This window comes from Phalaenopsis equestris, unplaced genomic scaffold, assembly GCF_001263595.1.
Source record: "Phalaenopsis equestris unplaced genomic scaffold, ASM126359v1 Scaffold210366, whole genome shotgun sequence".
Taxonomy (NCBI): domain Eukaryota; kingdom Viridiplantae; phylum Streptophyta; class Magnoliopsida; order Asparagales; family Orchidaceae; genus Phalaenopsis; species Phalaenopsis equestris.
Window position 1 is genome coordinate 241,305 of NW_018229457.1, and position 14,900 is coordinate 256,204.

Below are 14,900 nucleotides of genomic sequence, written 5' to 3' on the forward strand. Positions count from 1 at the left end.
GAGGAAGCTGGAATGTTGCTGACTAAGAGAGAGAAGAGCAAACCAAGGTGGTGCCCGACTGTTGGGAAGGTGGTTCGGCGGTTGAAGGACACGATGAGACAAGGGACTTCGGATAGCCAACGGCGTCAGGGGTTATGCCGGCGAGGTAGGCCGACAAATGGAAGAGAGTTAGCCAACCATGAAGAAGAAGAAGAAGAGAGGCAGCTTGGCTGGCGGCTGGAGGAGACACGTGAACAGCGGTGGCCTCGGGTTTCGCCAACGAGGAGGAAGACCGGCGAGAAGGAAGGCGCCGACGGCGAGAGGAGTTGCTTGCGGGCTAGGGTTTTCGTGAGAGCAGGTTGGCGGCTGCGAGGGTTTGTGTCGCGTGCTATTGCCTGGAGAGAGGGAGGCATATGTGATAGTTTTATAGGATAGTTATATATATATTTTTTATATAATAATAATAATAATTTTATTATTATCTATTTAAACTCCTGGATTCGTGCATTTTTAACTCGGACGTGAATCATAATGAAATGAATGTACTCCTTAAGTAAATTCGATGTTCTATATGTGCCGGCGCGGTCCATTTCGTCACACGGGGTCATTCAGAGAACTTCATCGACGATCGAGTAAAAAATGCTTCAAATTCAATTTTCTTCAATTTTTAGCTCGTGATTGACTATTTTAGAAATTGATTTAAGTTCAGATTAATTATGAAGCCTTTAAAGGTGTATGTCATGCGAATTGTGATATTTGTGCGTGTCGATTGTCCGAATTGTGATATTTGTGTACGCGAATATACGAAAATCGAGATGGGCTTCCTAAGGTTTTAAACTCTACGAGAACTCTCTTTGGGCCTCCACACGCTGGTCCTTAACCCCTACAACTAGAGTTGAGTGCTTAGGACCACTCATTTGAGGTCTTGCAAAAGTGCTAGGAGATGGTTTGAGTTTCTAAAAGGGTAGGTCCCATCATCAGTCCTCTAGGATAATTAATAGGAAAGTCTTAAGGCTAGATCCTAGACGCTAAGAAAAAAAAATTAGACCTCATAAAAAATGAGTTCAACAAATGGACCCCCAATAGTAATAGGTGGGGTGTGCCAGACCGGCACGCCGCACATCTTGGCGTTGACCGAAGCGATCAAGACCGACACGCCGCACATCTTGGCGTTGACCGAAGCGATCAACAACCAACAGAGCTGCCTAAGTAAATATGCTTAGAACAGACCAAATAATTTGATTATGTTTCAGATTGAGGGAGTTTGATTTAAACTTAGGTTGGAGATGTTTAAGGAATTTTCACTGGGGATTAGAAGAGTGTATTTTGAATTGTAATTGTGAGTTTGAGCATTCAAATTTGAATGTCAATTTGGTTTGTTTTGTTCATTGTGTTTGATTGTGTGTTCCTTTTTTTTGTTTTGATTTTTTTTATTATGAGGGTGAAAGTTGTTGAAACTTTTTTTTGCTGAGGATTTGATAGTTTGTCGATTTGATTTAATAGGAACCATTGGGGTAGGAAAGGATCCTAAAGCAATGCGGAATCGAATGTCAGAATCCTCATCCTCTAAGATTTGATTTGAACCATTGCGCTAGAGGAATACCTGAAACAATGCTCAATCGAATGTCAGAATCCTTATCCTCTAAGATTTTATGATAGGAAGGAATCCTAAAGTATTGCGGAATGATGTGTCAGAATTCTCATCCTCCAAGATTTAATAGAAGCCTTTACGATAGGAAGCAATCCTAAAGTAATGCGGAATCGAATGTCAGAATAACTCGTCCGGTAGTAAGGAAAGGTTTCCCTAAAATAATTGGAATTTCTTTTTCTTCCTCCATATTTAACCCGATGAAATCAACAGGAAAGATGAATTTATCTACTTTAAGTAAAACTTCTTCTACAACCCACTTAGGATGAGTGTTCGATCGATCATCTAATTGAAGTGTTATAGTAGTTGGAGAAATCTCTCATAAACTTAACCTTCTGAAAATAAATAACGCAGAAGGTTAATGCTTGCTCCTAAATCACATAAAATTTTTCATAAAAATTTTTTCCTACGGCTCAAGAAATAGTAAATCTCCTAGGATTTTTAAGTTTCTTAGGAAGTTTTTTTTGAATTATAGCGCTACACTCCTCACTAAGTGCAACACTCATAATCTCCAAACATTCTCTTCTTATTAAGGATGTCCTTCATAAACTTTACAAAGCTAGGCATTTGCTCCAGAGCTTCAGCGAAAGGAATAGTAATAGTTAACTTCTTAAATATTTCAAAAAATTTTGAAAATTGTTGATCTAGCTTCTACTATTTAAGTCTTTGAGGAAATGGAGGTGGTGATTTTTCTAATTTAATCCTAGTTGGAGAGGTTGGGTTTGTCTTAGAAATATTTTCTTCAGATCTTTCTGTTTCTTCGATCTCTCTCTCAACCTCAGTCTCTTCTTGAACTACATCCTCCATCTCGCTTTCACTTCTTAGTTGGACCGTTTTAACTTGCTCTTTGTTTTTCTTTTTAGCGTTTATCTCAATGTTAATAGGTAGAATTCATTGGGGCTTATTGCTGAGTGAGTTAGCAATTTGTCATAGTTAATTCTCTATGTTTCTTATCGCTGCACCTTTATTTTACAATTGATTTCTCATTTGCAACACAATATCCTCTATTGACAACTTTTTTTCTTTAAATTGTTGATTATTGTCAAAGCTTGATGGATAGGAAGGTTTATCGTTGGTGCTACCCTGGTTATTCCAGTTTCTTACAGGATTGACTTGATTATTTCCTCATTGTTGATTTACCCCACCATAATTATTATTCTAGTAAAATTTTGGATGATTATTCCAACCTGAGTTATAAAAGTTAGAATAAGGGTTATTCAGTCTGTTGTTAATGACATTTAAATTCTCTAATGATGAAGTGTTAGAATCAATCATCTGTCCTAATGAATTTTCCTATGCTGAAGGTATTTGAGTTTGGTTCATGTCAAATTGATCTAGCTTCCTAGATATTGCTGCAACTTGAGAAGTAATAATTGACAACACATCTGTATCATGAACACTAGTTACCTTTATAGGATTTACGCTTTCATGAGGCCATTAGAAATTATTTGTAGTCATCTTTTTAATTAAAGAATTAGCTTCATCAAATGGATTTAACATCAGTGAACCAACAGCAGCAGAATCAAAGATAGGTCTAAGTGACTCTACTAACCATTATAAAATGTTTTAATGATTAACTAATTAGACAAAGCATGATGTTGACACTTCCTAAGAAGTTCCTTAAATCTTTTTAATGCTTTGTAAATTGATGCAACTCCATACTGATAAAATGACATAATATCATTTCTAAGTTTAGTAGTTTTTAAAGGTGAAAAATACTTAGTTAGAAATTTTTGAGCTAAGTCACTCCATGTTCTGATAGATCACGTGTTAATGAATTCAACCACATTTTAGCTTTATCCCTTGAGGAAAAATGAAAAACCTGAAGTCTAACAGCGTCATCTACTAAATGAAAATTTGGATCCCTACATGAAGTTCCCCCAAACAGGTTGTTCTGCATCATTTGGATAATAACAGATTTCAACTCAAATGTGTCCGCTTCTACGACAAGAGTTTGTATATTTAGGTGATGATCTATGCTCGTTACGATGTTCATTTTTTGTATTTGATTGTCTAAGTTGTTCTGTTGAGTATTCACCATTTCCTCTACAAATTGGAGAAATCCTTTTTGTTTTCTAATCTTTCTAATTGTTTTTTCTAATTCAGAATCGTAAGGTATAAGTTCTAAAGGTCCTGCACTACACATAAATAACTAAGAGTTAAATAAATAAATTACAGAAAAACACACAAACAAACCCTCAAATATAATAATTTTTTTAATTTTTTTAATGTGTGCTATTTAAACACAAACAAATTCTTACACAAAGAAAACTGCAATACGATTTTCCAAATTTAAATCTAATTAATTCAATTAAAATTTTCCTAAGTCAAATTAACTGCCGCACTTCCCTAGCAACGACACCAAGAACTTGACCGATATTGTCAGATACCTAGTGTTTTTGGATGAAATATTTTAAATATAAACATGTTTTATAAATTTTATAACTTTATTTTTTTCACAATTTAACATTACACTAGATATTTTACGCAAACGTACGTATTGTTCAAATAATATCTGATATTGTGAGTACGACATATCGATCCCATAGGGAAGACTATTATTTCAAAGACAAAAACATTCTAGCCAACTATAATGAGTTTTAGCCTGGAAGTAAAATTGATTTAAATTGTGCTTGTAAATTCTACCAAATTATAACTAAACCTATAATTTTACTCTCAAGTTAATTTTACTAAAGTTAAATAAGTTTAGAAAGATCAAGTTATGAGAAATACCCTCCCCTTACAATGAAGTAATTTGTGTAAGAATAGAACTCTTATAATATAAATTGTAATTAGTTACAAATAGGGGCATTCCCCTTCTTTACCTTCTTTCCAGTGGAGAAAGAAGTTTGGTTTAACTAAGTAAGTGTTTCTGCTTGTGACTCTATAAACTTCTAAGTTAACACCATCAAAACCTATCTTCTCATCTATTTGTACTCCCTATGAACTACTTTTCCTTCATTCAATAGCGCAATGTACTTTCTACTAGTTATTAAAGCCAATGCCCTCTCGGTTCATTATGAATTCACAATAAGTTCCAACATACCAATTGACCATATTGATAAGTAAATAAAACATGAAGTAAAAATCATCGCACAAAAAAAGAAAAATTTATTCTAAATGTATCTACATATCCTACACATACTACCACTTCATCACAAAAGAAAAGTAAAAAGGATCTACTCACAATGCAAGAAGAAAACACAATAATCTATTATCTTATGATAGAGAAAGTTCATACACAATGAGTTTACAATTAATATAAGACAATATATAATGAAATGCTCAACTTTTTCCCTCAGAAAAGAAGTCAAAACTCCTCCCTAAATGAACTATAAGTATTTCTTGCACTGCATACAACAATTCTTTACAATATGCTCTCAATTCTCTCTAAGAAAATGCAGAAAAATACAAAATCTAACTTTGAACTCTACTTTCCTGTACACTTAGACTCTTTCCTCCCGTGTTCACAATGATCCTCCCCTTCGTTAGAACTCCTACCCGTTCATAACCTCCAAATTGTCCATAACTGTTGTAGAAATTACCCAGGTTAGTTCTGGCGCCTTGGCACCACATTCTCGGGTAAGCAGGTTAAATAACTAGCGTCATGACGCCAAGTTCTCTGTTTGTTGGACATCAACTGGCTCCTAGGCACACATATACGGCTCCATGACTCCATGGCACGACGTCAGAAGGTGGCGCCTAGGTGTCAACCTGTTGATGCTCCATTACTTCATTTGCCTCCTTTTCGCTCCAATTTGCTGCAAATCTCCTACCTTTTATACCTGCAACAAAAAAATAGAAATACATTATTTTAAAGTGCAATTTCATAAAAAAATAAGTACTAAATATATAGGAAAAATAACATGCTACAAGACATGTCACGTAGCAACGACAATAGAGCTCGCTGGGAAGGCAGACACGCTCACTTGGATGGAAGACGAGATTGCTTCGCGTGGCAGCCGTGAAAGATCTCACTGAGAAGACAGATGGGATCACTGCAGACAGGGTTGCTTGCAACAAATAGGATCGCGACAGACTTGGTCGCTCGTGGTAGGTGGCTCATCTTTTGGGATCACCGACAGTTTCTCAGCAGGATATCCCAAAAGCTCTGATCACGACTTTCTTGAAAGTATCGAAGTTTCTCTTAGAGTTCTGTCACAGAGGGCTTCTGCAAAGGTTTGCTGTGAGAAAAAAGAGTGGAGCAGGGCTTCGCTTTTGTTGGTATTTCGTACGCAGTAGTCCCATGATTGTCTTTTCACAGAATTATGGTTCGACAGCCATGAAGGAAGTCTTTGTGTATTATGTGTGTTATTGATTTATTCTTATGATTGAGGATGTCAGGAGACTTAGATAGTATTAGAGTGAAATGATTGAAATAGGAAAGATAGATCCTAAAGTTTTTATGATCTTGGTTGGGCTCATACAGTCAACTAGCGTCTCGACAAGCACCACTACCTTAGCACTTGCTATGACGCAGGTATACCTAGATCTCCCTCTCATGGATCTAAAGCTTGATGAACCAACCACGTATCTGAATTAGTCACGTCAAATTGAGAGTTGCTTCAATAGGGAAGAGACTAAAAGGATACTTGACGGGAGTCGAGCTAAAGAGTGACAATGTTGAGGGGGATGAGTGAAGGACTATATATGCATTGATTTACACTTGACTAATCAATTCGATGGTTCAATTGATTGCGACATCATTGGATGGTAGTTAGAAGATGAGTGACATATATGCAAAACTGAGGAAGATCTATGCTAGAGTTGAGAACCACAAGAGGGTGTTTCAAATTCAGTATGAGAAAGATACAGTGGTTTATGGTGATAAATCGATTTAAGATTATTTTATAGACATGGAGTGGCCATGGAAAGATCTTGATCACTTCTCATCTATGTCGAGCTCTAGTGATCCAAGATGCAAGAAGGGAGAGATGATTACACAGATGAGGACTATGGAGTTTCCAATTCATCTAAACCCAGTCTTTGCTCAAAAGAGACCGATTTTCCTAGGTCAAGTGACTATTTCCACACTAGATGAGGCCATTGTTACGATTATATAGGAGAGTCGCATAAAGCTACACTCTGATTCGAATGATTTTTCCGGGTGCACGGTCAGCATTGGCTAGGTACGCTAGGTGTCTGCTGGTAGACTCACACGTACTACAATTGTGGTGAAGTTGACCATCTGAGCAACTATCCAAAGCCACCTAAATAGATAGAGGCAAGTGGATGTGGACAAGGCGAAGGTCGTCAATGTGGTCGTGGTCGTGGGGGTCGGAAATGTTAAATGGGGCTATCGAGCAAGTTGGATGGTAGCACAGGACGAGAGAGAGATAAGTGTGTTCTTTACTAGTGAGGATCATGACTAACTGGAGCTGTTGAAGAGGAAGAAGAAAGCGATAGAAGATGGAGCCGAGGATGTTTCAAATTCATCAATTTCAAGGGGTAACATTGTTACTTATGCTCGTTTCAGCAAATGTACTGGTGACACACTTGCTTTTACCTCTATTTTTACCACAAAATCTTTAGAATAGAATTTATTATAGATTATGTTGCTTCTCCTCACGTGATGGGTACTGCTGGAGAGTTCTATTCATATGCTCATTTAAAAGTATTGGAGAGTATATAGACTGATGACGGTATAATGCAACCTGTAGTTGGTAAGGGTACAATTAAATGTACCAATCATATGACTTTGTTCAATATTTTGCATGCTCATTTTCTCCAGTTAAACTGCATTGCTTCTTTTGATATTTCTCAGGCGATCTTTCAAGAGAAATGAACGAGCCGGATATTGGGGACTGGAACGTGGCATAACGGGCTCTAGTAGTTGGATTGAGTGGGGATGGACTCAACACTAGCTTCCATGGTGAAAAGTGTTGCAGTAGGAGAATCTGGGACATCACAACCATATGAGACATTTTTGTTTTAGTTTATTTAGTTGGTTGCGTCTATCTATGTATCAAAAGGTAAATAAAGAGAAACTAGTGTGTGATGTTTGTGAGTTTAGCAAACTCACTAGGAGCTCTTATATCATATTTGGGAATAAGAGCTCTAATGTGTTTGATTTGATACATTATAATGTATGGGGGTCTTGTCCTTCTAGTTCTTTGAATGATTATCGATATTTTGTTATGTTTATTGATTGTTTTTCTCGTGTTACCTTGATATATTTGATAAAATAGAAGAGTGAGGTGGTTGCTTGCTTTAAAGTTTTTCACAATGCATTCTATACCCAATATGGTGCAGTTGTGAAGGAAGTGCGATCTGATAATGAGATATTATATATCAACAAAGCATTTGAGTACTACATGCCAGCTTAAGGGATACAACACCAAATCATATGCTCAACATACCAACATAGAATAGAGTAGCAAAAAGGAATGATCAACATCTTCTATAAGTAACACAACATGTTGATGACAATAAATGTCTACAACACTTATGAACCAAACAGAGTTGACAACCATTCAATTGAATAACAAGATGCCCTCAAGAGTGTTGAAGTGGAAGTCTCCTTGTCAAATGTTGAAAAGAGACAATAATGAGATCCTTCTATTCAAGGTATGTTGATGTGTACGTTTTGTGAAAAGACAACAGACCATATGTCGGGAAGTTGTTTCCCAAAGTTATGAAATGTGTGTTCGTGAATTATTTTGCTACTCAGAAAGGTTATATGTCTGTTTTAGTCCGATTGAGAAGAGACTCTTTGTGAGTATGAATGTGTCATTAAGAGAGTTTGAACTATACTACACTTTGAAAGTGAATTCACCATTCGGTGACTCAACAGAAACTAGAAATATGAGGTAAGAGAGTGACTAGTAGTGATGGAGTGTTGCAAGTGGGAACAATGCCATGTCCTATGATATGAGATGAATCAACCGAGGAGACGAAAATTGAGGAGATTAACCCTAGAGGTGGTGGGATTCTAGCCGAAGGTGAGTTATACAGAGGAAGAGGAAAATTGAGGGAACAAAGTTTGCAGTACCAACAAATCCCTTGTTCTGGTCTTCCCCAATTATTGAGACACTTACACCATTCATCTTCCCCAAATCTTGAGACACTTAACCCATTCACCTTTGATTCAAAACTCTCGGGTGATAAAATTTCTTCTCCGCCACTCCTACCCTCTTACGTTAAAGAATACCTAGCACAGTAATGTGAGACATCCTTCTGAATTTTTTTGGTAAAAGCTTGATATTGTAAACTTTATTTCTTATTCTAACATCTCACCTTTTATGAAACATTCAATGCATTATTGGACTTTGTCTCTATACCCAAGTTTTTGAAGGTTGCTAAAGAGGATACCAAGCGGAAAAAGGCGATGCATGAAGAGCTTGGAGTTCTTGATAAAAATCAAACATAAGTGATTGTACCACCACCAGCAGGGAAGAAGACTGTTGGAGGCAAGTGGAACTTCATGGTGAAGCAAACTCCAGAAAGGATGATGGAGAGGTACAAAACAGGACTAGTGGCAAAAGTGGACAGTCAGACATATGACATTAACTACGATAAAACCTTTGCACCAGTCACAAAGATGAGCAAGGTGAGAACAAAGGCTTCTCTGACATTGAATGGTGGATGAAGACTCCATCAACTGGATGTGAAGAATTTTTTTTTCATGGGGAGCTAGTGGAGGTATATATGGAGATATCACCAGGATTCAGTATATCCTAGACAGTGAGCAAGGTGTGTAGGCTCTGGAAGTCACTGTATGACTTGAAACAATTACCTCGAGTCTGTTTTGACAAGTTCAAAATAACGATCTTTGGCATGGGATATTAGCAGATTAATGCAGACCACAGTATTTTTTCGGCAACATGAAGGTCACACTACCATACTTGCTGTGATGTGTATGACATAATTTTTACTAGTGATGATGAGACAAAGATTGTTTAACTGAATGGAAGTTTGGGAAAACAATTTGTGGTAAAGGATCTGAAATAGCTCGGATACTTTCTTGGGATTGAAGTAGCCCATAGACCTGATGGGATGTTCTTATCCCAGAGATAATATGTATTAAACCTTCTCACAGAGACAGTTATGTGGGGTGCAAACCTACAGTCTTTTCAATTGATCAGAAGGTCAAGCTCAGAACAATTATAGACGAATCGGTTGATCGTGAGAGGTATCAGAGGTTGGTGGGTCGCCTGATCTATCTGTGTCACACTCAACCCGATATTTCTTTTGCAGTAAGTGTGATGAGCCACTACATGCATGATCCAAAGAAGAGTCATATGGATGCAGTGAATTAGATTCTAAGGTATCTGAAGAGTGAACTAGAGAAAATGTTGATATACAGGAAGAATGAACATGTTGATATTGAGAGCTTTTGTGATTCTGACTGAGCTATTGTGATTCTGACTGAGCTAGTTGTGCTGATGACAGACGATTCACTTCAGGATACTGCAATGTTTGTAGGTGGCAACTTGGTTTCGTGGAAGAGCAATGAACAATCAGTTGTAGCAAGATCAACAACTGAGGCAAAATACATGGCCAAACATTAGAAGTTGCTGAGATGTTGTGGCTGAAAGTCTTCTTGGCGGAACTGCAGTGGATCAGAGAACTAGAGGAAGTGTTGATATACAGGAAGAATGAACATGTTGATATTGAGGGCTTTTGTGATTCTGACTGAGCTATTGTGATTCTGACTGAGCTAGTTGTGCTGATGACAGACGATTCACTTCAGGATACTGCAATGTTTGTAGGTGGCAACTTGGTTTTGTGGAAGAGCAAGAAACAATCAGTTGTAGCAGATCAACAACTGAGGCAAAATACATGGCCAAACATTAGAAGTTGCTGAGATGTTGTGGCTGAAAGTCTTCTTGGCGGAACTGCAGTGGATCAGAGAACTCAAACGAAGTTGTGGTGTGACAACAAGTCGGCAATCAACATTGCTAATAACTCGGCGCAGCATGATAGAGCTAACATGTGGAGACTGATAGGTTCTTCATTAAGGAAAAGCTGAATAACAAACTATTGGAGCTGTCATGTAGTCACTAGAGAGCAAGTGGTAGACTACCTCCCCAAAGGACTTAGATCATTAAATTTGTCTAGGTTATGTGACAAGATGGGCTTAGTGAATATCTTGGTTATGTGACAAGATGGGTTATGTGACAAGATGGGCTTAGTGAATATCTTTTGTCCATTTTGAGGGGAAGTGTTGAGATTTGTATATAATATCGGGACTTACTTGTTAATAGACAAGTGGTAGACTGCCTCCCCAAAGGACTTAGATCATTAAATTTGTCTAGGTTATGTGACAAGATGGACTTAGTGAATATCTTTTGTCCATCTTGAGGGGAAGTGTTGAGATTTATATCTAATATCGGGACTTACTTGTTAATAGATGAAGTCTAGGGATTTATTTGTAAATGTTATAACTTTTAAGGCTCTATATAAGTCCGTCATCAATAAAATGGAGGAGTTTTTTTTAGCAATAATGTCTATTATTTCCATGATTATGTCATTTTGATATTGATTGATCACTATCCACAATTTTTATGGTTGACTACTGATTACTTATGTTTTGCTCGTTGCTTATTTTGTTAAAAGGGAAAAGTGATAATAACAGCGCTCCCTGGTGAGAAGTTGGAAATCCCTGATGATGCGGTGATAGAGAATAAGGTATATTACTTATAATTTCGAATGTCCGCCTCGATTAAAAAAATTGTTACAAAATTTTAAATGCTTTAATTTGTTGGTTTTATGTTTCTCTTAGGAGATCAAGAGCCCTGAGGATATCTAAGCTTCACTTTTCTCTTGCACATAGAGTTTTCCAGCTGCTGTCATCTGCTCATTAATAATAATAACTATTAACTATGCACAAAACTTGAGAAGCTACAAAATTTTTTTATGCTCACCCGCGTCTTAAAAGTTATGTCCAGCGTGGTTTGTTTTTCATAAAGAACTTCACAAAGTTTATATATTTTTATGTTTGCATTTTTTATTCAAGTTGTGCAATTTTGTGACGATGCGCGCGTGGATTGCACAATTAGAACATAAACACACAGTTGGGCGTTGTTTGGTTCGTAGGAATCAAGAGAGAAGTATTCAATGCTTGCGTAGTTGCATCTTGATTATTTAGTTGGGTTTAATTTAGAAGAATTTGGTTTTTTTTTTCTTTTACAAATATGATCTGTGTATATATTATGTAATGAAAAGCTGAAGTATAATTGATAATAAATAAATTAGTTATTTTCTCAAACCAAGCAAAAAAGTTCCACTTAATATATAATCAAATTAAAAAAAAGAAATATGCATTTTTATTTTCATTTGCTTTCCAGTTTTCATCTTTCAATGTTTTGAATGTCACCTCTTGTGTAGAAAAATATTGTATCTGGAAGTGAAAAAGATGACCTTCGGTGGATTGCAGCCGTTGTCCGGATCCAGACATAATATTTTCTTTTGTATGTGAGGCCTGTGTGCTCTCCTTTGGTCATTGAATTCCTATGTAAGCAAGTGAATATTTAATCAAATGTGCTTTATAAAGCTTATAAATAAATTATTTGACCTTAGAAAAATAAATGAGATTTATAACGAATAGCTTTATAAAGGTTATAAATAAATTATTAGTTGACCTTAGAAAAATAAATGAGATTTATAACGAATGAGCTATTAAATGAATAATTAAAATAAAAATATTAATGTGTAAAAGTGGACAATTAAGTAAAAATAATTTTATCTTATTTTATATGTTACAAATTAAAATATAATAAATTAATTTAATATAAAAAAAATGAATAAAGTTTTAATTGAATTTATTTACAGGTTTAAATTAAGTTTTTAATCGACTTCGTTCATAAGAATTAAATTGGTCTTATTTATGAATTTTAAATGAAATTGTTTATCAAATTTTTTAATGAATTTGTTTGTGAGTTTTAAATGATATTGTTGGCGAAAAATAAACGAATCAAGGTGTTCAATTTTAGTCACTTAGCAATCAAGTATTTGTGTAAGTGTTCAAATTTTTTAAATTAGTTAATCAAATGAACACAAACAATTTTTTATCAAATCAAGTTATGAGCAGCTTGTCAAAAACTTCTTGATTTGCTGCCCTGGATGTGGGTGTTTCAATGGCATTTAGGAGAATGAAAAATAGGAAGGCTAGCCATTGAGTGTGTTTAAAGCAGCTGAAAGTGCTGACATTTTTTTGTTCGGCAATGAATTATGGTACTTGATGTGTTTCTTTTTGAAGTTGGGAGTTCTTTGTGTCATTGTTTCGCTTAAAAAGGTAGGAGGCTATCAGTCAGTGCCCACCTGGATGTTTATGCAATCAGGGTTTAAATTTTAGGAAAAGTCTTAAAACATATTTAATGATATTTTAATTATAATTTTACACCAAAATATGTGGATAAAAGTTGATTTTAGATTTATTTTTAAACTATTAGGACCTTTAAATAGAAACGGAAGACGATGCCCCGGAGTTGCTTTTAATAGGAATTTAATTTTATACAACTATTTTTATTTACTTTTTTTTTGAGCTTTTATTACAAATTTTATTGAAAAATTAAAGCAAAAACAGTTCTCTGAATAAAAAGAATTCGTCATCCTCAATTACAAAATTCCTTGACATTCTCGTGTTGATAAGGTCAAATGCTGCGGGGTTATCCAAATCGAGTTCAGTTGTATATATTTTATATAATTTAATTTTGATGCCAGTCTTCCGGCAACCTCTTCGTCTTCTATTTTTTTAACACTACACATGCATGCTTTAATAGCTTTCAAATATATGATTTCAAATTTCAGAGATTCATGTTGAATATTTAGGCCATTGTTGAATCTAGAATTGTTCAGGAAATAGAGCATACGGAGAGAGAGAGAGAGAGAGAGCGAGAGAGAGCGAGAGAGGGCAATAATTTAGAATGAGTATATTGGCTTTTCTTGACTTTTTAGCTAAGACTATGCAACCCTTATTCTCAATATGACTTCCTATTCATAGACAAAAAAGGCACGACTCACACAATTGCATTGAGACCCCAACTTTAGTAGGGAGTGCACAGGGTATTACGTGTATTTGGCTTTGATGAGGCCTAAGGATCTCTTGAAGTCTTTGACTTGATGATCTGAATTGCATGATGCGGTGTTTGATCTTGTCTGTAGTCTAATTTATTAGGATTATCCAACCGACTAATGACCCAGGTGCAGTTATTAGGATTATCCAACCGACTAATGACCCAGGTGCAGTTGGTCATTCTCTCTTGTGAAGTAGGTCGGGTGCTACGTATTTGCCTTCTAGAGAGATTGTCGATTTAGTTCTTAATGGATTCTTCGACTCCCTGAGTTGACCACCTGGGTTGATGACTGCTGTGAAAGCCTTGCGTGAGTTATTTTTCCAGGAGGTCTCACATTGTCATGTCAAGTTTTTCGAGTCTAGCAGATTCCTCTGAGATTCATGCTGACATGTTTTACATATATATATTTAGTTTCTCGATTCTCTTATTTCTTAACAGTGACAACCCATATAGGAACAATAGAATCTTATTTATTTAAAACAACCAACAACATTTATAAATACTTAACGATACAATAACTGATTTCTTCATTTATATATCTTGCATCTGTTCTCGTGTAAACATAGCATGGGGGTACTGATTTCTTCATCTTCCCCTATATCTTATCGACAAGACTTGTTTGTTTCCTTTTGACGCCATGATGGGTGAGTCTAATTCTAAGTCCTTCATCTTCCAAGAATATCCAGAGGATAACTCTAAACATGCTTATGGCCTCCTAGATCACTTTAAGTTCATTTCGATCTTGCTAGACTGTTAATTAAATCATCCAAGCAAAATTAATATCTTTAAGTTGCACTCAGTACATATCTTAATTAACCCATGAGTAGGTCGGGGGTTTCCTATCTTATTATGTTTCAGGGTTTTGAATGGGTGGTCACCCTAAGGGTGAGCTCCATCATTTAAGTGTGTTGGTATTGTTTAAGATGAGTTATGTTCTTTCTTTTCTAATCCCTTTATATAACTTTAGATCAATCCTAGCTCACTACCAAGCTCTTAGATCTCTCATGGGTATATTGGTAATTTTAAAAAGTCAAGTGAAATGGATTTAATTCCTATGAAACAATTCAATTAGCCCTAGCCATTGATCTGGGGCTTCAAATTAAGTAATTATTGTCTTGCTATCTCATGCCCCATCACATTAGAATCATCCAATGTACTTATCTTCCAAATCATAAAAATTCAATTAATTGTAATTTTACCTCTTATATAAAATAGTGTAGATTGGCTTCTACCTATTGTCCCTTTATGTTTCAATC

At 35.9% G+C, this 14,900-nt stretch overlaps 1 protein-coding gene across 1 annotated transcript in view; it reads left to right on the forward strand.

The window, feature by feature from the left end:
* Positions 1 to 11,577, forward strand: part of LOC110036747 (UTP--glucose-1-phosphate uridylyltransferase) — a 48,183-nt gene extending 36,606 nt beyond the window's left edge. Inside the window, exons 20-21 of the mRNA XM_020741275.1 lie at positions 11,186 to 11,257; positions 11,352 to 11,577. Coding sequence (XP_020596934.1) covers positions 11,186 to 11,257; positions 11,352 to 11,378 — 99 coding nt within the window. The 3' untranslated portion in view covers positions 11,379 to 11,577. The remainder of the gene's footprint in view (positions 1 to 11,185; positions 11,258 to 11,351) is intronic.
* Positions 11,578 to 14,900: the final 3,323 nt, after the last annotated feature.